General features: G+C 41.3%; 1 protein-coding gene across 1 annotated transcript in view; it reads right to left on the bottom strand.

Moving 5' to 3' along the window:
- The window catches only part of LOC311521494 (protein SIX6OS1), a gene marked incomplete at both ends in the record, with an annotated part of 74,216 nt that overhangs the window by 41,941 nt on the left and 8,251 nt on the right, over positions 1–24,024 (bottom strand). Inside the window, 3 exons of the mRNA XM_084629821.1 lie at positions 1,117–1,206; positions 8,030–8,156; positions 11,653–11,709. Coding sequence (XP_084485947.1) covers positions 1,117–1,206; positions 8,030–8,156; positions 11,653–11,709 — 274 coding nt within the window. The remainder of the gene's footprint in view (positions 1–1,116; positions 1,207–8,029; positions 8,157–11,652; positions 11,710–24,024) is intronic.

The following is a 24,024-nucleotide window of genomic DNA, read 5'->3' as shown; positions in this document are numbered from 1 at the left end:
TACTTGTAATTACCATTATCTGAATGTGGTGCCCCACTTCACTGGCTTCAGTCAAGTGATGTATCTCATTAAAAAAATGAAAACTGAATGCTTTTTAAAAAGACTACTTGAACTACTTCTCTACAGTAGAACCTCCGAGTTATGAACACCAGGTTATGAATTGACCGGTCAACCACACACCTCATTTGGAACCAGAAGTATGCAATCAGGCAGCAAAGACCAAAAAAAAAGAAAGCAAATGCTGTCCATTACAGTACTGTTAAACGTAAACTACTAAAAAAAGGGAAATTAAAAAAAAAAGATTTGACAAGGTAAAAAATTGTTTCTGTGCTTGTTTCATTTATGATTTATTTCAAGATGATTAAAAGCAGCATTTTTCTTCTGCACAGTAAAAAGTTTCAAATCTGTATTAAGCCAATGTTCAGTTGTAAACTTTTGAAAGAACCACCATAATGTTTTGTTCAAAGAATTACGTACATTTCAGTGTTATGAACAACCTCCATTCCTGAGGTGTTTGTAACTCTGAGATTCTACTGTATTATCCTAAAACTATTGACACTACAGTATACTTAGAAATATGTCATAGTGATGACAGATAAGTCACGGCAGGCATCAGGCTAACACTATTTAAATGGTTTCTCATTAGTACTCACTGGTTTTTACCACATATGCCTGCCAAACCTGAAATATTATTGGTCTCTGTTTCAAGGAGGAATTTTTTCCTTAAATTGTATACAGTAGAGCAAGGGTTTGAAATATTCCAATATGTACTTGAAAAGCAGTGAGGAGTTGGAGTCATTTCTAATGAAGGGCCACATTTGACCCTTAATTTTTGTATACTTACATGAAGAGCTGTACAAGCATAAGGATAAAATATGTCCCAAAATTAGTATAAGACAGAACGTTCTGAATATGCATGAACTCATATATCTCTAATGAATATTCTTTCAATTATGAAGACATTTGTTATTGTCCGGAAAATTGAAAGTATCAATTAAAAAATGATAGCTCCCCTGCAATGCTGTTTGCAGACTTCTACACTTAGCGGCTAGAGTACTTATTATCATTGTTTGAAAGTGTTCTTAACATAAAACAATCTCAAATTCTCATACTTACTTGTCGTTTTCTGTAGTTTCTTGGCAGTTTTTGAGTCGGTTATTCAAATATTCTTCATGCTTGCTAAGAACTACATATGTTGGTTTCCAGCTATGGCACAAGTTAAAAAGTGTATTAATGATTTTTTTTATTAATTAAAAGTCATTTCAGAATTAAGCACATCAAGAAGATTAATTAAATCAATCAATTTAACTGGGGCTAATCCATACGAATTATTCATCTTATTATTTGAAAATCAAGCAAGGATTTTTTCTGTAAAGGTTTTCATATACAGAAATTTGTTTTCCCAAAGCTTTTACAGCTGTGAGTCCAAAAGCATACATGGCTTAGAAAACCTGCCAGTGATTACTGTTTGATGAGACTCATTTTTTAAAGAAAACACAGGGCTACATTCACAAAGGGGACATAGGTGTTGCAATGCTAACTCCTAGAAGCCTTCTATGCAGTGGAATTCACAGCTTTGAGTTAGGCATCCAGGCTTCCCATACAATGCATGGGGAAAGTTGGCACCTAAGAAAGGGATTTGCAGAAGCCACCAAGCTGAGTATGGAGTCCCTCCTGCCTAGGACTGAAATGCAGAGGAAAAAGCCAGGGCTTATGTCAAGGTTCCTCCCCCACTCTGAACTCTAGGGTACAGATGTGGGGACCTGCATGAAAAACCTCCTAAGCTTATCTTTACCAGCTTAGGTCAAAACTTCCCCAAGGTACAAAATATTCCACCCGTTGTCCTTGGATTGGCCGCTACCACCACCAAACTAATACTGGTTACTGGGGAAGAGCTGTTTGGACACGTCTTTCCCCCCAAAATACTTCCCAAAACCTTGCACCCCACTTCCTGGACAAGGTTTGGTAAAAAGCCTCACCAATTTGCCTAGGTGACTACAGACCCAGACCCTTGGATCTTAAGAACAATGAACAATCCTCCCAACACTTGCACCCCCCCTTTCCTGGGAAATGTTGGATAAAAAGCCTCACCAATTTGCATAGGTGACCACAGACCCAAACCCTTGGATCTGAGAACAATGAAAAAGCATTCAGTTTTCTTACAAGAAGACTTTTAATAAAAATAGAAGTAAATAGAAATAAAGAAATCCCCCCTGTAAAATCAGGATGGTAGATATCTTACAGGGTAATTAGATTCAAAAACATAGAGAACCCCTCTAGGCAAAACCTTAAGTTACAAAAAAGATACACAGACAGAAATAGTTATTCTATTCAGCACAATTCTTTTCTCAGCCATTTAAAGAAATCATAATCTAACACATGCCTAGCTAGATTACTTACTAAAAGTTCTAAGACTCTATTCCTGGTCTATCCCCGGCAGAAACCAGCATATAGACAGACACAGACCTTTTGTTTCTCTCCCTCCTCCCAGCTTTTGAAAGTATCTTGTCTCCTCATTCGTCATTTTGGTCAGGTGCCAGCGAGGTTACCTTTAGCTTCTTAACCCTTTACAGGTGAGAGGAGCTTTCCCCTGGCCAGGAGGGATTTCAAAGGGGTTTACCCTTCCCTTTATATTTATGACAGCTTAGGGCCCAGATCTACAGAGCCTTAGGTGTCTAACTCCCATTGATCTAGGCCTTACATGACTGACAGGCCAGAGGGAGGCACCTATCTCTGCTCAGGATTCTCAGCAATAAACCCTCTCCTGGAGTTAGGGCTGACCTGGCTTAGATGGAAGGTGGGGAGAGGATGAAGAGATAGACCACTCCCAATGTAACCAAATAGTCCAGTGGTCAGGGAACTCCCCTATGAGGGGGATAAATCAGGTTCAAGTCTCTGCTCCAATGACTATTTAATTAGGTACATAAAGTTGAACAGCTTCAACAGAAGAGATTGAGAGATCTCCACCCCAGAATAGCCAAGAGCATGTGGTTAGGGCAATCACCTAGGACGTAGATAACCTGGGTTCAAGTCCCTAAACTAAATCAAGCAGAGTGGGGATTCAAACCTGTCTCTCCCACACGTTCTAAGTAACGAGTGTCCTAGCTGCTGGGAATTCTGATGCATGCATGTACACACCACCTGCCTCCCAGCTGTCTTTTGTGCAGGTTAGGCTTGCTCAAGAGCATGCCTACCGGATCAGGTGACACAGGCTTGGGAATGCTTAGTTTGAGAATCCCGCCCAAACTCAAGTGTGAGCTAGGCTATCCAGCAGCTCAGTAATGTCAGGACTTTGGTGGCATTGTGCATTCCCACCAGCAGAAACTTAGGCACCTAAGGGGATTTAAGTGGCAGCTGAACAGTGATTTTGTGAATGTGAGTGGTACCTAAGTGTTGGACATAGGTGCTTTTGTGAATCTAGCTCCTAGTTTCTTTTTCCAAAGAAAAATCAAACCAGACTACTTGTCTGCACCATCTAAAATAATTAATTGATCTCCAATGTCTTAAGAAAAGAAACCTGACTGACAGGACTAGACAATGAAGTTCTCAAGAACATGGGCCAAATGCATCTTTATAAACTAGCACAAATAAAATCTATCCATAGAAAGGTACAACATGAATGATGCCAGGGATAGCTAATGTCTCAAACCTTGCTCAGTCTCAAACATTACCTGAAAGAATGACCTTTGCGAGTAAGCAGAGAACTCCATCCACATGCTCACTGAACCTCTGGCTTCTCTTAAGGCTAGAAACAAGGGCACCAACTGTAATGCTGATTTTTGAGATGTGGGCCCTGTCATTTGTTAATGGGACTAAGACCACCAAATTAACATATGAGCACCTTTGGTTAGGACTAGAAGAAAAGGAGTACTTGTGGCACCTTAGAGACTAACAAATTTATTTGAACATAAGCTTTCGTGAGCTACAGCTCACTTCATCAGATGCATCCGATGAAGTGAGCTGTAGCTCACGAAAGCTTATGTTCAAATAACTTTGTTAGTCTCTAAGGTGCCACAAGTACTCCTTTTCTTTTTGCGAATACAGACTAACACGGCTGCTACTCTGAAACCTTAGGTTAGGACTATTTGCATACTTTATTATCCTATCGTTAAATTATTTATTGTTATTTATTTCAGTATTAAATTCTTTTTTTTTTACACTGCCCCTAAATCTTCAGTTTTAAATGTGATGCAGAATTTTGTTTTGAAAATGTAAAACTGCATTGTGAAAGTTCTCAGGGAGGAATCTGGATGTTTTGGAAATCTAGTAGGAAGTTTTTGTGACTTTTGGCACTTAGAAAAACATAGGGGTTGATTTGGAATTGTGAGATAAGCATATCAGTTTCATGTTGCAACTAAAACAGTCATCATGAAGTAGTTAACACTGTGGGCAATTATGTCATTGTAATTAGATTTCAGAGGTAACACCTTAGTGACATAAATGGGGCAGTTCACATCACAAATAGGTATTTATTCACGCTCTGTTTGCAGACAAAGGAAAACAGCATCCCATCCATTTACATTCCCACAATGAAAATTTTCTTAATAACCAGAAAGTTAGAAACTTATTTTTTTAAATGAAAGGAGATATTCTGCTACACAATTCTGCAGCAGGAGTAGATTCTGCAGCAGATTCTGTGGCTCCAGAACAGCAGAGTGAACTTATCCCTGTTGATAGTCGGTAAAATCACAAATTAATTCTTTAAAATATTTTGGACCGTTTCATTTTTTCTTGTGTTAATTGTTTGCTAGTTGTAAAAATATTAGGTTAAGGAATATAATCAGTAAATTAGATTATTTTATTCTGAATAATATACATATATCAAGATCCCTGCCTTTCTTTCAAAAAACAATAATATCCATCTATTCAAAGAACTTTCCCAATTTGTATTGTGCTGTATTGTCCCTGCTTGTGTTGTAAGGTCTTTAGGGCAAGATCCTGTAACTTGGCAGAAACTCACTTATTGTACATTGTCAATATACATATACCACTATATAAATAATGTTAAAAATGGAGGATATAACCAAAACCTGAAAAATAGTTGGTTTCATGACTGTTACCAAAATAGTGACTTCAATAATGGCTGATTTAGTGTAATTGCTAGCAAGAAGACAAATATTTAAAGAACAAAGACCTGACATTTAATTTGCTGAACAGGACTGCAAAAACCTTGAATAAGAAATAATATATTCCAGGTGCTGAGAAGACACAAGAAGATATAATCAACATTCACCACAGCATTAAAGTTGCAAATAAAAAGTGAACAAAAATGCAATATCCATCCAGACAACTTAATATTACTGTAATAAATGTTTGATACTATTTATGACTAAAAATGTAATTACAAAATTCTAATTCACTACATGTATTGCAAATTGGGCAAAAAGCCACATTAAAAAAGGGCCAAGTTTTTAAACAGCAGAGACTGATGGTGCACACACAAAAAACCCACTGGCACACAGGGATTGCTGTGACTTTCCTCAATTCAAAAACCAAAACCCCTGCTTTTCTTCTGGAGAAAACAAAATAACACTGAAAAAAAAAACCAAGAAGCTTTTATTAAATGAAACACAAAAAGGTTTATTATTAAACTCACTATGCAAGCATATTTATTCCTCAGATATAAAAAAAGACACACTGTTCAAACTGAAGAATTGGAATTCTGAAGTAAAACACAGGAATGCAATATGCAAGACACCAGTCTAACAAGTTAGGCTTATCACTTTCATATTTTCCCTTAAATACTACTACACTGTTACCACATTTATTTGCTTTTCCATCACTCAGCCTATTATAAAGTTTCAACCAAAGCAGTCCAAATATGCTAGAAATACATCTGATTGTTAGTTAGCCAGCAGAATGAGAGTAGAGGTTTTTAAAAACTAATGAAATTCTGGATTGATCTGTCTTGTCTTCTATGATTTTACTTCTACAAGTTCTCTGATGCAACACACTGTGATATAGTCTCCTTCTCAAACAAAAAATTGGGATAAATATCTGGATTTTCAAATTTAAATGCTAGAAGAGAAGGAGGAAGATCAGGATTAGATTCCATCAACCTTGTTTCATCTTCTTCTTTCAGTTCTGGGCTCAACCTTTGTATTTGTGATCACCCATGGTGGGTAGGTAATGGAAAAGTTACCTAAGTTTTTCTAAACCATTTTTCAGTTTTGTCCTTGTATGATTCCAGTTCTTTCCTGTTAATTAGATCAAGAAAGATTTCCACAGAGATATGACAATAGGTATCATCCACCTGTAATCTGTCAAAGCTCTCAGAGACCTCCTTTTCTGTAGATTCCATTGTGTAAAATGAATCCAGTGTTGCGTTCAAAGTCTTCTAATACTCAATGCAAATTTCAATATGCTTATGGTCCGTGCTTAATTTGTTTCCAGGGCTTGCCAGGGCTGAGCCCCAGCACCTCTAGGCTTTGCAGTTTATAGCACCGGCTCCTCTGGGCTTGCCAAGTCAGTTATGAAAGAAAAAAAAATTGCTTGAGCCCTGGCACCTCTTTCATTACAAATTAAGCACTGCTTATGGTATTTGGATACAAATGTAGAGACTATCTTCTTGAAAGTTCCTCTGAATGTTATTTACAAGCTAGTATATTAATCCTCCTTTTTACGTCAACCAACCATGAGGATGATCTTGAGGAACTTTCACTCTGTATAGCAGGACAGTGGAGGCCAGAGTGTTCCTACTTTCTCAATTATCTTTAAATAGTGTGCTGACCACATTTCAGAAGTTTACAGGGATTCTAACTGAGCAGATCTCTTATTTCTTTCATTTCATTTTTATTGTCTGAATAAATGGAAAAGGCTTCTTTATTATACTTTTCAATGCATTCTTGAATGCCTTCTTCATCATTTTAAAACACAATATTCTGAAGTTTTCTGAATACATTTTCCTTATATGGACACTGTAGCCACTAACAGGTTACTTCTCATTTTCAACCAATCATCCTGTGTTAATGTCAAAGTTTATTCTTTTTTTTTAGAGCCTGAGCCAAAGCCCACTGAAGATCAATGGATTTTAAATCAGGTCCTTAGTTCCTCCTTTACTTTTGTCTCTATTTCTGTGTCCAGTAGTGGAGCTGAGAATTTAAAACCTGTCTGGAGGAATACATTCAAAGCAAAATGTTTCAATAGTTCATTAAAACTGTTCATTGTGTACTATGTTGGAGGTGAATTGTTAATATAAAAGAAGGCTACAACTTTCCTGTCAAGTTCAAGTCTTTTCCTTTCCCTTTTTTCATAAATTACCATAATCGCGGCTCAGTATCCAATGACAGTTAATTCCACCAAGTAGTCACCTCCCTTTCTCCAGTCACCAATGACTCCACTCCTTCCCCTTCCTCTCTAGGCTTTTAGATAGTTCTAGCACTAATTTATTCTTTCCTAATAGGCATAACAAGAACTTTCATGTTCTCATCACTTCTCCTTTTACTTACACTTTTCATTCAAAGGCTGAAGTTAAAGCCTAATTTTTCTAGTATCAAAAATCTTTCAAATATATGTTGTATACTTTTTTATTCCAACATTTTTATTTAAGTAGAAAATATTAACAAAAGAAACAAGATTTTTTTTTATAAAACATCAATTAGGTTACATAGGAGCTAAACCAGGACATTGTACCAGGGAGAATCATAGAATATCAGGGTTGGAAGGGACCTCGGGAGGTCATCTAGTCCAACCCCCTGCTCAAAGCAGGACCAATCCCCAACTAAATCATCCCAACCAGGGCTTTGTCAAGCCTGACCTTAAAAACCTCTAAGGAAGGAGACTCCACCATCTCCCTAGGTAACCCATTCCAGTGCTTCACCACCCTCCTAGTGAAAAAGTTTTTCCTAATATCCAATCTAAACCTCCCCCTTTGCAACTAGAGACCATTACTCATACACACACTTTTAGACTACTGTTTGGTAAAGCTTCTTGCCGCATTAGACTCAGTGACCCTTACACTCCCTTCTAACCCTGTGGTTCTATGGTTACAACCATCTGTAATTAAAAGTTCAGCTTATATCATACTTACACATTGCAATTGTCCTTACTAGTCTTGTTATGCTTGTGCAAATAAACAATTGCATCATTATTGTTGTTTATATTTTCATGTAATCTACAGATTTCATTCTTTCTTTCCACAATACTTGCAGTATATACTGAAATAAAGAATATGTTTATTTTATTTACCATATATCACTCACAACAGACAAAATAATAGACTGGATTTACATAATACTAGGATCTGGCCTTGTGCAGTATCTGGAGTTCTTTGAGATTTGTGTCTCTATGGATGCTCCACTTCAAACGTGCACGTGCCCCTGCACCTTCCATCAAAGATTTTCAGTAGCACAGCAGTCCTTTTGGTCCACACATGCAACCTACACATCCTTGTGCCCCCTACCAAGGATACATAGGATTGCACAGGTGAATTGCCTTCAGTTGCTTCTCTACCGCAAAGTCCCTGAAAGAAAACTCTGAAGCAGAGAGGAAGGAGGACAGATAGTGGAGCACACACAGGGACACACATCTCCTATGAAAGACACAGGGGCATATATGCATGCCTGAAATGGAGCACCCATAGGAACACTACTCAAAGAAGAAACAGTATGTTGTACTAACTGAAATTACCAACAATTACAAGGAAGTATTTGAGGTTAGGCTGATCTAGCAGAAAATTATATTTCATTCACACTGGTCCTCACATAGATTAAAGTGCATGGGCCACAGACTGCTCCTGGAGATGTGAGTCTCCCAGAGTTACATTGGCTTACGTGTTTTGGGAATGTCTCAGGATACAATCCTTTTGGCTAGAAGTAGACAGGAGAATTAATATGATAATACATATCTCCTTAAAAATTATGTCCCAAAACTGTATTTTGGAATATATTCCATCATCTTGGAAACTCTCCAAGTTGGTTCTCTAGAGCGGTGCATTTAGTCAAATGACTCATGTTGCTTAGATGGAAGAGCAGACTGCCTTCAAAGACAGAAGGCACCGAGACCTGGCTGACCTAGCAGCTAAAGATCGGGTAAAATCTTGAAGAAGAGGGACATCAGACAAATCTGAAAAGATTTGGTCTAACCTTTTAGAAACCTTTGATTAATTCCTAGTGGGTGGAAACTGAAATGTTGCTCTTCTTCTCCCCTTCCTTCCTTACCTTTCCCTCGTTTCCCATTTTTTTTTACTTTTTCTGTTCTTCCCTTATTTGTGGGGGGACGGGTGTCAATAAAATATAAACTGAGGTTTTGCCAGCTGCAGTATTTCTGCATGTTATATACACAAGATTTAATTATAAAATCAGCTCTTAGGGTAGGAATCATCTCAGCACAATCAGGCTCCAATCCTGACTGTGGTATCCAGGTACTACTGTAATATGAATAAGGAATTCCCATTATTCTGTGGTTACATAAATTGGCAGAGAATTTAAATGGATTACATCAACTTAAAATCTAGTCCGTTTTTAAAATTAAGTAAAAAGTAGTTTCACATATTACAGCTTCCTTTGAATCCTCATGTCAGTATTTGTGGGTTTCCATTCACATTTCTCTCCCCTGCTGCTGGGTGAATGACCCACACAAACAGGGGAATGTGACTCTGTTTGTACAGGGGTAACAGTGACATTGACTATAAAGAATAACAAATGAACAAAGCAAAACAAACAAAAAATAGATAAAAATATTAGCAAAATATTTTACTCTAATCTGTTAGTTATAGTCATCTTAAGTGTTTCTTGTAACAGCAAGTAAACATGTTCAGAAAAAGTGTGATATTTAAGTTGAGGTGCAGATTTAAGTTGCTGTCACATAATTCATAGTATAGCAAAACCTATCTCAAGGGACTGACAAAAACAAGTTGCTTAATGGAGGTGGTCTCCCAATAAAGGTGGAGGAAAACTGTACTCTTCGGCTGACATCAACTGACGTAGCTCCACTGAGAGCAAAGGACCTTTATTAATTTACCCCAGTTGAGGAACTGCCCCATATGCATTAAGGCTTCTTTAAAGAAGTCTTCTAAGACATGAGGAAGGTCTATAAGAGAGGTTTCATGTAGTTATAATATTTCCAATGTTTTACTTTTGTCTATTCTATCATTTTTAATCTGTATTGTTCTGACCTTCTGCAAAATACAGTAAGCTTTTTGGCACAATTTACTGATAAAGATAGCTGTGGAGAAATAACCTGATGTATTTGTAGATACGTTGGATAAATGATTATATATTGCAGTGAATAGGCTATTTCCTGCAGCTGAGGCTGGGGTTTGCAAGGAGTCTAAAAATTCTGACACACACCCCCCCCCCCGAAAGGGTAAAAAATAAATGGAGAGAGCCATTATGAATTAACGTGCCACAGGATATCATATCAAGAATATCTCTCTCTCTCTCTCTCACACACACACACACACACACACAGTTCAAATATCTACCCTCACTGATTCAAAACAGAGACTTGAATCTGAGTCTCCCATATCCCACGTGAGCACACTAACCAGGCTATTGGCTGTTCTGGGGTAGGTATCTCTTTCTGGTTTTGACCAGAAATTCCATTTTGGAGAAACATTCCTGACAAAAATTATGTCTAAACTGATAAATTTCAAAAGTTTTGATTTTAACAAAACAGCATTTTCCAACCAATCAAAAAAAAAATTCTTCACCAGCTCTAGAAAGAGGCTGGAGAAAACAAGAGAGGCAGGTAGGGGAGATGTTAGAAGCTGAGCAAGGGAAGCTGAGCGGAAGAAGTGCCAGCCAGATGTGAGGAGCTACAGCTGTGTGCCAGCCAACTGGGCAGGGGCAGTTGTTTGAGCAGCATGCCCCTGGATGTACAGAAGAAACTGAGCACCACGAGATAATAGTGAAAGGAGAAAGTAAAGGCTGCTGGAGGAATAAGAATAAGAGTAGCTGCAGGCAGCTTTCATTATTCATTCATCCACCCTTTGAGCTCAAAACAGCTCTGATGTACTAGGACTAATGGGTTAAATGCAATACGTTCAAATGTCTGAAAAAAGTCTTATAATGTAAGACTACTCACAATTTATCTGGTGCTTCACATGTTCCTTAGCATAAGAAGTTTTCTCAAGCTGGAAAACTGAAATAAAAATATTCATTTTTTGTTTACTATCATTTTCTAAACAGAAATTGAATGATTAAACAATTAACATTTCACAACACAACTTATTCTTTTTTAATATTATATCTTAGCAAGAGTTACCTATAATTATTATCTCTCCCTACAAATAGCCCAGTTATTAAGTATCTGAGGGGTAGCCGTGTTAGTCTGGATCTGTAAAAGCAGAAAGGAGTCCTGTAGCACCTTATAGATTAACAGACATATTGGCGCATAAGCTTTTGTGGGTGAATACCCACTTCTTCAGATGCATGTCTGAAGAAGTGGGTATTCACCCACGAAAGCTTATGCTCCAGTACATCTGTTAGTCTATAAAGGTGCCACAGGACTCTTTGCCCCAGTTATTAACTAACTCCTAGCACCAACCTCCAACAAAACCCCATACATAACAGAATAAAATAAAGACAAAAATAAAAACTGATTACTTAAATGAAGAATGACTGCTTAAAGTTGAAATCTTCATTATAAATCAGTCCTCACATAAAATATTACTCAATTCCAGAACTCTCAATATAATATATAGTGACCTACCAAGCTCTAGCAGAAGTTTGTCTAAGTTGCTTAAGAGAGTGTCATTCATTGTGTGAACTACAGCAAAAGAAAAAAACAATACAAGGACTTACTGAAAGAAATTCAAAAGCTCATATTAATAGAATAAACAAGACAAAATTATAAGAAAATAACAGATATTTAAGATAAAAAGAAAATAAATATTTTAAAAACTATAAACTGTCTAAACTGTTTTGATAGAACTCTCACATGTACTTCATTCAAATGGTAATGGACTCCATTATGACTCTGAGCTACGTTGAGGAGAGAAGGAGGTGCATCACCTGAGCAAAGCTGTCTGGAGGAATTATACCTCTAAAACACATATCTACCTTCAGAGGCCTAGGGCAGTGCAGGGAATGGTGCCCCTTGTTATACCTGTACAAAAGTTGCAGCCACTGTTCCCCCCAGTTTAGCCATTCTGTCAAAGGCCATCCCAACAGGGAAGAGGCTACTCCCTGCTCTGTTCACACCTCTTGGAGAAGCTGCAGCATAGTTAAGGCCCCAGTTAGCACGATAAGCAGTAATAAAAACACCATATATTGTACTTGCAATGTATACTTAGGAAATGGCATAATGGATCAGACCAACAGTATGTTTATATAGCATCTAGCCTGACTGGGGTCTCTAGGCACCACCATAATACTAATAATAAATACGAATAGTGTAGCCCTATATACTGTCTAACTACTAGCACAGTACAATATTAGATGCTTCAGATAAAGGTGAAAAATACTCATAGTGGATAGCATGGCTATGGGACAAGTTTCTTCTTAATCTCTAGCAGTTAGTGGTTGGATTATGACCTGAAGCACAAGAAATAACATCCCTTACACATATTTATCCTAGCTAGAGTAACTATGGATAGTCCTCATAGTATTCATATGATGCTCTATTCTTTAAAATCCTACTACAATATTAGCCTCAGTAATATCTTGCGGTACTGAGTTCCACAGATTCTTATGTGTTGTGAAAAGTATTTATTTTTATCGGTTTTAACTATGCTGCCTTTAAATTTCATTGGAACACCCCTTGTATGTTATAGGAGATGGTAGCATCACCTACTCTATGCTGCTAATTATTGACTCTTTTATATCTTCTCTTGTACATCTCTCTAAATGTAGTAGTTCTAATCTTTTTTCAATTTATTTTCATATGTCTAATAACTTTTGTTGCCATTCTCCAACCCTTTTCTATTTCTTTCATATACTTTCTGAGATAAGACTGAACATAATATTCAAGGTAAGGGCCATGCCATCTGTTTATGTAACTGCATTATACTTTCAGTATTATTCTCTGTCTCCTTCTTAATACAACCCTAGAATCTTGCGGGGATATTTTTATCACCACTTTGCCTTAAACAAATGTTTTCACTGAGCTGTCCATAGTGACATATACGTCCTTTTGCTGACGGATTACAATTAATTACAGTTAATGATAGTCCTCATAGTATTCATATGACTACTCATAATTACAGTTAATGTGGCAGAGCAACCATTACTATAGGATACCTTGATTTATGAACTTCCCAACTTTTAACGTTTATATTTTCAAACGAGTATTTCATTAACAAATATTTTCTTTGCATTCATGTGCAATGTCTTCATTAATATCTGTCAGCACAACATATCCCTAAAATCCTCACAAAATCAGAATGATCACTTGATTGACATGCTCTATTTCTGCTGAAATGTGCCAAATAGAAGGATTTTGATGAAGAAGTTTCCCTGGACTGAAAACCGAGTCTACTGTCTGCAAAGCATTAGAAAGAAAATCTTGCAGGCCACCCTGTTGGTTGTGCATAAGCACTAAAATACTAACCATCTTATGCTAAATTCTCAAAGCAGGATAGAAAAGGTGCACCCCCAAAAATGTGTGCCTGGATGCCAGTTGCAGGCCCAAAATTTTACATGTGAATTTTTGCAGGTGCTACTGCTAAGGCTGCATATACTTTTGAGGAGCACTTATTAGGCCCTGTGTTGAAAAATTAGCAGGACATGGTCCACTAAAGAACTTTACAGGCTCTGAAAGAATTTCAGGAACAAGACAGAAGAGATGATGGAGCAAAAAGCTGCTCACAAGCAGCAGGCACCACCTGTGCTTTACCTTTAGGCAAAAGCAACATAAATGTTTGGCACCTAGGGGAGACTCCTCAACACACACATTACCCCAGTCTTCCCGTCAGCAAGACGAGGGAGGAAGACAATGTATAGATACAATCTTCCACCTCCGGCAACTTGAAGCCTCACTTTTATCTGGTGACACCACAATACTGTTCATCTGAGGCCCATGAATTGAGTCCAGCACTGGGGAGACAATGGGGGTTCTGGGCCTTAATGAAGAGTGATAATAAAAGGGAGTAATGGCCTTAAAAAATAAACCTATAGGGAGCCCCCTCACCCAAGGTGTATTGACAAGAGACCCAGGAATGGTGATACTATGGTGGATGCTATAGAAAACCATAACTTGACACAACTCCGGTGTCAAGTGGAGTGCACCAGGGGTTGGTCCTGGGGCCGGTTTTGTTCAATATCTTCATAAATGATCTGGAGGATGGTGTGGATTGCACTCTCAGCAAATTTGCGGATGATACTAAACTGGGAGGAGTGGTAGATACGCTGGAGGGCAGGGATAGGATACAGAGGGACCTAGACAAATTGGAGGATTGGGCCAAAAGAAATCTGATGAGGTTCAATAAGGATAAGTGCAGGGTCCTGCACTTAGGACGGAAGAACCCAATGCACAGCTACAGACTAGGGACCGAATGGCTAGGCAGCAGTTCTGCGGAAAAGGACCTACGGGTGACAGTGGACGAGAAGCTGGATATGAGTCAGCAGTGTGCCCTTGTTGCCAAGAAGGCCAATGGCATTTTGGGATGTATAAGTAGGGGCATAGCGAGCAGATCGAGGGACATGATCGTCCCCCTCTATTCGACATTGGTGAGGCCTCATCTGGAATACTGTGTCCAGTTTTGGGCCCCACACTACAAGAAGGATGTGGATAAATTGGAGAGAGTCCAGCAAAGGGCAACAAAAATGATTAGGGGTCTGGAACACATGACTTATGAGGAGAGGCTGAGGGAGCTGGGATTGTTTAGCCTGCAGAAGAGAAGAATGAGGGGGGATTTGATAGCTGCTTTCAACTACCTGAGAGGTAGTTCCAGAGAGGATGGTTCTAGACTATTCTCAGTGGTAGAAGAGGACAGGACAAGGAGTAATGGTCTCAAGTTGCAGTGGGGGAGGTTTAGGTTGGATATTAAGAAAATCTTTTTCACTAGGAGGGTGGTGAAACACTGGAATGCGTTGCCTAGGGAGGTGGTGGAATCTCCTTCCTTAGAAGTTTTTAAGGTCAGGCTTGACAAAGCCTTGGCTGGGATGATTTATTTGGGGATGGGTCCTGCTTTTGAGCAGGGGGTTGGACTAGATGACCTTCTGGGGTCCCTTCCAACCCTGATATTGTATGATTCTATGAACTTCCATGAGAATAAAAATAAAATACAGTAAAAAACCCACCCTCCTACATACTAACAAGACAGAGAAGCAGGTTAAATACCCAGGCCTGCCCCAGCCCTTCTGCCCCCCAGGGCACTATGGGAAGTGAGCTGGGATCATGGGGGTAAATACACCCACCCTTCCCCCCTCGGGGCACGGTGAGGAAGAGATGGTGGGTCACAGGGGCAAATACCCAGGCCTGCCCAAGCCCCTCCCCCCTCGGGGCACTGTGGGGAGTGAGCTGGGATCACGGGGGTAAATACCCCAGCCCCCCCCCGCGGGGCACGGTGAGGAAGAGCTGGGGGGGGTCACAGGGGTAAATACCCAGGCCTGCCCCATCCCAGGCACTAAGCTGAGGGCGGGATCCGGCAGGCGAACACCCGCCCCAGGGCACCGCGGAGAGAGGGGGCTGAGAGCGGCAAGTACCCAGCACCCCCAGGGCAGCTCCCGCCAAGCCGCGGCACCGCCTCAGCGCTGCCTCCAAGGCCCGGCCCGCCGCTGCGGAGCGCGGGAAGGAGGCGGGACGGCGGCTGCCCGCAGCCGGGTGAAGGGGGGCACCGAGGGGGGCAGCCGGGCAGAGGACGAGACAAACGGGGGGGCAAGGATCCAGACCCGGGAGTCCTGAGGTTTGGGCGGGATTCCCCTCCCCCATTTTCATCCAAATCTCCCGACCCGACCCTTCAGCTCTGCCTGCAGGCGAGCCCCGCCCGAGCCTGGAGCTCTCTCTGGCCCCCCCGCCCTTTGCTAGCCCTAGGGGCGGCCAAGGCGAGCAGGATCGGACCTACGGACGCCGGTGGCTCTTGCCCGCGGCTTGTCTGCTCCCCTCTTCCCCGGGTGCCCTCTGCCGTCGAGGCCGTGGCAAGAACTGCGGGGCTGCTGGAGACATTTGGTGGGGGAAGTCTTTACATCGGCGCGCCTACCGGCACGCCAGGACCTGAGACGCCCCCCCCCCCCCCCCAGACTTTTGGGTTGTCGCGAAAAGACGTTTCTAAGCCTCATGGTTGCACAGGAAAGCGTTGAAAGTGAGGCCTAAAGGTACCTCGGACGGTCTTTTTTTAAAAGAGTACATACAAAAGAACCCCAAATGCATTATTTTTATTTAAAAACCGCATTATATTTAAGCCAATCTCATTAGTGTGGGGGATCTAACTCCTGTTTTTGAATGCTTGGGGTTGGGATTACTGGGATTGCATCCATTATCAATGCAGCATGCTGCCACACTAGGTATTCAGGTACAGAATCCAGTTCATGTCCTTTGGTTACTGACTGGCACAACTGCAGGATCCTTGGTTGGGAGTACTGCCCCCAGGAAGTCAAAACACCCCATGTAACCCTTCATTGCAGCTTTAACAGGCTCTGGAAGAAGCTGCTTCCAATCCTCCTTGCCAGAGGGAAGGTTGCAATAGCACAGGGTTGTGCTTTGAGTTGTGAATTCTGAAAGAGCTCCACCTGACTGAAAACAAAAGGCAGGACATTTTTCATATGAGCAGGTCAAAAAAGTAAAGATACACACAGAAGGCTGCACTAACAGAAGGCCTGAACTTGCATTACTTAAGCAGACCAGCTCCCACTAAAGTCACAGTATGCCCATTAAGAAAAGGAGGACTTGTGGCACCTTAGAGACTAACCAATTTATTAGAGCATAAGCTTTCGTGAGCTACAGCTCACTTCCTCAGATGCATATCGTGGAAACTGCAGCAGGCTTTATATATACACAGAGAATATGAAACAATACCTATTCCCACCCCACTGTCCTGCTGGTAATAGCTTATCTAAAGTGATTTCCAGCACAAATCCAGGTTTTCTCACCCTCCACCCCCCCACACAAATTCACTCTCCTGCTGGTGATAGCCCATCCAAAGTGACAACTCTTTACACAATGTGCATGACAATCAAGCTGGGCTATTTCCTGCATAAATCCAGGTTCTCACATCCCCCCACCCCCATACACACAGAAACTCACTCTCCTGCTGGTAATAGCTCATCCAAACTGACCACTCTTCAAGTTAAAATCCAAGTTAAACCAGAACATCTGGGGGGGGGGGGTAGGAAAAAACAAGAGGAAACAGGCTACCTTGCATAATGACTTAGCCACTCCAAGTCTCTATTTAAGCCTAAATTAATAGTATCCAATTTGCAAATGAATTCCAATTCAGCAGTTTCTCGCTGGAGTCTGGATTTGAAGTTTTTTTGTTTTAAGATAGCGACCTTCATGTCTGTGATCGCGTGACCAGAGAGATTGAAGTGTTCTCCGACTGGTTTATGAATGTTACAATTCTTGACATCTGATTTGTGTCCATTTATTCTTTTACGTAGAGACTGTCCAGTTTGACCAATGTACATGGCAGAGGGGCATTGCTGGCACATGATGGCATATATCACATTGGTGGATGTGCAGGTGAACGAGCCTCTGATAGTGTGGCTGATGTTATTAGGCCCTGTGATGGTGTCCCCTGAATAGATATGTGGGCACAGTTGGCAACGGGCTTTGTTGCAAGGATAAGTTCCTGGGTTAGTGGTTCTGTTGTGTGGTATGTGGTTGTTGGTGAGTATTTGCTTCAGGTTGCGGGGCTGTCTGTAGGCAAGGACTGGCCTGTCTCCCAAGATTTGTGAGAGTGTTGGGTCATCCTTTAGGATAGGTTGTAGATCCTTAATAATGCGTTGGAGGGGTTTTAGTTGGGGGCTGAAGGTGACGGCTAGTGGCGTTCTGTTATTTTCTTTGTTAGGCCTGTCCTGTAGTAGATAACTTCTGGGAACTCTTCTGGCTCTATCAATCTGTTTCTTTACTTCTGCAGGTGGGTATTGTAGTTGTAAGAAAGCTTGACAGAGATCTTGTAGGTGTTTGTCTCTGTCTGAGGGGTTGGAGCAAATGCGGTTGTATCGCAGAGCTTGGCTGTAGACGATGGATCGTGTGGTGTGGTCAGGGTGAAAGCTGGAGGCATGCAGGTAGGAATAGCGGTCAGTAGGTTTCCGGTATAGGGTGGTGTTTATGTGACCATTGTTTATTAGCACTGTAGTGTCCAGGAAGTGGATCTCTTGTGTGGACTGGACCAGGCTGAGGTTGGTGGTGGGATGGAAATTGTTGAAATCATGGTGGAATTCCTCAAGGGCTTCTTTTCCATGGGTCCAGATGATGAAGATGTCATCAATATAGCGCAAGAAGAGTAGGGGCTTTAGGGGACGAGAGCTGAGGAAGCGTTGTTCTAAATCAGCCATAAAAATGTTGGCATACTGTGGGGCCATGCGGGTACCCATAGCAGTGCCGCTGATCTGAAGGTATACATTGTCCCCAAATGTGAAGTAGTTATGGGTAAGGACAAAGTCACAAAGTTCAGCCACCAGGTTAGCCGTGACATTATCGGGGATAGTGTTCTTGACGGCTTGTAGTCCATCTTTGTGTGGAATGTTGGTGTAGAGGGCTTCTACATCCATAGTGGCCAGGATGGTGTTATCAGGAAGATCACCGATGGATTGTAGTTTCCTCAGGAAGTCAGTGGTGTCTCGAAGGTAGCTGGGAGTGCTGGTAGCGTAGGGCCTGAGGAGGGAGTCTACATAGCCAGACAATCCTGCTGTCAGGGTGCCAATGCCTGAGATGATGGGGCGCCCAGGATTTCCAGGTTTATGGATCTTGGGTAGTAGATAGAATATCCCAGGTCGGGGTTCCAGGGGTGTGTCTGTGCGGATTTGATCTTGTGCTTTTTCAGGAAGTTTCTTGAGCAAATGCTGTAGTTGCTTTTGGTAACTCTCAGTGGGATCAGAGGGTAATGGCTTGTAGAAACTCGTGTTGGAGAGCTGCCGAGCAGCCTCTTGTTCATATTCCGACCTATTCATGACGACAACAGCACCTCCTTTGTCAGCCTTTTTGATTGTGATGTCAGAGTTGTTTCTGAGGCTGTGGATGGCATTGCGTTCCGCATGGCTGAGGTTATGAATAGGTCGGAATATGAACAAGAGGCTGCTCGGCAGCTCTCCAACACGAGTTTCTACAAGCCATTACCCTCTGATCCCACTGAGAGTTACCAAAAGCAACTACAGCATTTGCTCAAGAAACTTCCTGAAAAAGCACAAGATCAAATCCGCACAGACACACCCCTGGAACCCCGACCTGGGATATTCTATCTACTACCCAAGATCCATAAACCTGGAAATCCTGGGCGCCCCATCATCTCAGGCATTGGCACCCTGACAGCAGGATTGTCTGGCTATGTAGACTCCCTCCTCAGGCCCTACGCTACCAGCACTCCCAGCTACCTTCGAGACACCACTGACTTCCTGAGGAAACTACAATCCATCGGTGATCTTCCTGATAACACCATCCTGGCCACTATGGATGTAGAAGCCCTCTACACCAACATTCCACACAAAGATGGACTACAAGCCGTCAAGAACACTATCCCCGATAATGTCACGGCTAACCTGGTGGCTGAACTTTGTGACTTTGTCCTTACCCATAACTACTTCACATTTGGGGACAATGTATACCTTCAGATCAGCGGCACTGCTATGGGTACCCGCATGGCCCCACAGTATGCCAACATTTTTATGGCTGATTTAGAACAACGCTTCCTCAGCTCTCGTCCCCTAAAGCCCCTACTCTTCTTGCGCTATATTGATGACATCTTCATCATCTGGACCCATGGAAAAGAAGCCCTTGAGGAATTCCACCATGATTTCAACAATTTCCATCCCACCACCAACCTCAGCCTGGTCCAGTCCACACAAGAGATCCACTTCCTGGACACTACAGTGCTAATAAACAATGGTCACATAAACACCACCCTATACCGGAAACCTACTGACCGCTATTCCTACCTGCATGCCTCCAGCTTTCACCCTGACCACACCACACGATCCATCGTCTACAGCCAAGCTCTGCGATACAACCGCATTTGCTCCAACCCCTCAGACAGAGACAAACACCTACAAGATCTCTGTCAAGCTTTCTTACAACTACAATACCCACCTGCAGAAGTAAAGAAACAGATTGATAGAGCCAGAAGAGTTCCCAGAAGTTATCTACTACAGGACAGGCCTAACAAAGAAAATAACAGAACGCCACTAGCCGTCACCTTCAGCCCCCAACTAAAACCCCTCCAACGCATTATTAAGGATCTACAACCTATCCTAAAGGATGACCCAACACTCTCACAAATCTTGGGAGACAGGCCAGTCCTTGCCTACAGACAGCCCCGCAACCTGAAGCAAATACTCACCAACAACCACATACCACACAACAGAACCACTAACCCAGGAACTTATCCTTGCAACAAAGCCCGTTGCCAACTGTGCCCACATATCTATTCAGGGGACACCATCACAGGGCCTAATAACATCAGCCACACTATCAGAGGCTCGTTCACCTGCACATCCACCAATGTGATATATGCCATCATGTGCCAGCAATGCCCCTCTAACTGGACAGTCTCTACGTAAAAGAATAAATGGACACAAATCAGATGTCAAGAATTGTAACATTCATAAACCAGTCGGAGAACACTTCAATCTCTCTGGTCACGCGATCACAGACATGAAGGTCGCTATCTTAAAACAAAAAAACTTCAAATCCAGACTCCAGCGAGAAACTGCTGAATTGGAATTCATTTGCAAATTGGATACTATTAATTTAGGCTTAAATAGAGACTTGGAGTGGCTAAGTCATTATGCAAGGTAGCCTGTTTCCTCTTGTTTTTTCCTACCCCCCCCCCCAGATGTTCTGGTTTAACTTGGATTTTAACTTGAAGAGTGGTCAGTTTGGATGAGCTATTACCAGCAGGAGAGTGAGTTTCTGTGTGTATGGGGGTGGGGGGATGTGAGAACCTGGATTTATGCAGGAAATAGCCCAGCTTGATTGTCATGCACATTGTGTAAAGAGTTGTCACTTTGGATGGGCTATCACCAGCAGGAGAGTGAATTTGTGTGGGGGGGTGGAGGGTGAGAAAACCTGGATTTGTGCTGGAAATCACTTTAGATAAGCTATTACCAGCAGGACAGTGGGGTGGGAATAGGTATTGTTTCATATTCTCTGTGTATATATAAAGCCTGCTGCAGTTTCCACGATATGCATCTGAGGAAGTGAGCTGTAGCTCACGAAAGCTTATGCTCTAATAAATTGGTTAGTCTCTAAGGTGCCACAAGTCCTCCTTTTCTTTTTGCGAATACAGACTAACACGGCTGCTACTCTGAAGTATGCCCATTGTAACAGAAGTTAAGAAAATGCAGGAATAGTCCTCCTACAACATAGCCCGTTGGTTCCAGCCTGTGGAAACCCTGAAAGATCAGCTTCTATGAGTTCCCAAAACAGAAATTCTGTTTTCTTACAGCGAATCTTAAGTAACAAGCAAAAGATAAAAAAATTGGGGGGAGGAATATATTTTGCCTTGAGTACCCTATTCTTATTGCAAGTACTTCAGGAAAAGCAATGAAGATGCTCCATCTACTGGAGAGGTTGTGCAATATATCTCAAAACAAAACAAAAACTGAATAAGTAAACAAAAAAAAATTCCATATTGTACACCTTAATATTTGCTGTTGTCAAGTTATTCCAGGTGTTTCATGCAACTTGTGTAAGATTCATGACCAAGGCAAAAATAAAAAGTCATTTTTAAAGGAAAATATTTATTTTTTCTGAAAAAGTAATATCTAATAAAAAGGTTTGACTGATATTAAAGATTTAGAAAGTACTGGTGCACTATACGAAACACATAATGATAAATTGTAAAATTAAGGTATTAAACTAATTTACAATGACAAATCTTTTCTTGAAATCCAGTCTGTTTTCTAAAATGTTACATAAACACACACGATTGTACAATCCTGTAGCCCTTGCTCCTGGAGTAATTCCAATGGGACTACACATGTGATAAAGGTTGCAGGATTGGGCTCCTTTTCTGATCCAACACATGTAAAAGCTATTACCTAATATGATAAACTGGCTTTTGGTTGTGCGTGGTACTTTGGCCTTTGACTGCAAAGGGCCTAATTCTCTTGTCACTTCCATCAGTGTAAATCTGGAGTAACTCTAGAGAAGTGAATGGAGTATACAAGACAGGAGATTCAAGCCCTGTATATTTTCCATAGATAAAGTGAATAGCCACGTATCTTCAGGCCTTATAATTTGTATATGAGCATGATTTGATGGCAAAAAGTTGATACAGTTGAGCCTATGCTACCTGCTCCTAGCTCCCTTGCCCCCAGCCTGCTGCCCAGCATAGGAAGCATGGCTGGAGTGCCTTGTGTCCCTAAATTAGAGCAAGCCTTATTCTGCTCTAATTACACCAGGGTCCAAAATGACCCCCCTGGCAGCCTCAGGAGAGAAGCAGAAAGGTTCCATTGGGCCACCTTCATAGAATATCAGGGTTGTAAGGGACCTCAGGAGATCATCTAGTCCAACCCTCTGCTCAAAGCAGGACCAATCCCCAATTTTTGCCCCAGATCCCTAAATGGCCACCTCAAGGGTTGAGCTCACAACCCTAGGTTTAGCAGGCCAGTGCTCAAGTCACTGAGCTATCCCTCCACCCCTAACCATAGATCCTACACAATAGTACATCATGGCAAGACCCAGGGATCTGGCCCAAAAAGTTTAAAAGATTTTTTAAAAATACATGAAAGTATCATAGCTTACATCATGGGCTAGTGCCTTAACAGTAATTTTACATTAAATCAAAGCTGTTTGGGGTATTATGAGTTTTGACAACCATAAGATGCAATCTAGCAGCCCTTATTCACATGAGTAGTCCATATTCTTGCAAACAGTCCCATTGAAGTCAATGACATGTGAGCAAAAGCTGCATTTATCAGTCCTCAAAATCCTTTACACCTTTAGTAGAAGCAGTTTACATAAAGAGAGTCCGCATCATGTGATCATTGTGGATCACAGTAGTTCATGGACTGCAGTTTGTGAATTACTCACCAAGGTAATATGGCAATTGGTGCTCAAAAAATATAGCAGAGAGAGTAAAGGAGTATAGAAGAAATGGATGGAATGAGGGTGAAGGAAGGTAGGAGCATATAGAGAGTGAGCAGAGATGGGTTGAAAACAGGACTGACAGTAAGGGAAATAAATGAGAAATAGCGGGGAAATGCTTGAACATAAATAGAAGAAATAAAACAGATAGGAGGAGAGAAGACACATCAGGAAAAGAAGAAAGGACACTAAAAATTGAAAAAAGGCAGATGTTAAGATAGAAGAAAAAGGCAGAGAATTAATTCTGCCATAAACAGCACCTCTTGTCAATTACAAACAGGAGATGCTAACTCAAGTAAAGCTAAACCAAGCATCAGGAAATGCAGGTGCAAAGTGGAAGGGCTGACTTACCTGGCCTACAGTCAAAAATGAAGGGAAAAAAGAGAGACAAAATAGAAGACAGTCATTTCTTCTAGAAATAAAATGTTTATAGATGTATCTATTCAAAAACTTTCTAAGAGAGTTACCATCCACCACCCCTTGTATCTGGAATTCAGAACTTACAGTAAACGTAGTCTCTTACCTAAGAGTCTCTCACTCTCTCAGTCCATCCATTTAATCCGGAGTCACCTACAAAAATCACTGCTGCCTATAGCATCATGCCGGGACTTTGTCTCCATACTCACGAGGGCTTAAGTAGCCCATAACACCTGTCCATCTTTGAGCTCTTTACTCCGTAGGTGATCTTAGGGCATCAGTAATTCCAATTTTACATCACTGCTCTAAAATGCTTTAGAATTTGAAATCCACTAAAAATTGCTTCAGATTTGTTCAGTGTTGGTTCAAATGTCAACAGGAATCTTATAAACTTCTAGAAATAGGAGTTTGTAATACAAATAATGTAGTGCACATTCAATTATAGCAATGCTAGTTTGCACATCTCTGTGATTTTTAGTTTTG

This window comes from Lepidochelys olivacea, assembly GCF_965140295.1.
Source record: "Lepidochelys olivacea isolate rLepOli2 genome assembly, chromosome: 6".
Classification (NCBI taxonomy): domain Eukaryota; kingdom Metazoa; phylum Chordata; order Testudines; family Cheloniidae; genus Lepidochelys; species Lepidochelys olivacea.
The sequence above is the reverse complement of the archived record's forward strand: the minus strand, read 5'-3'. Positions and strand labels throughout refer to the sequence as shown.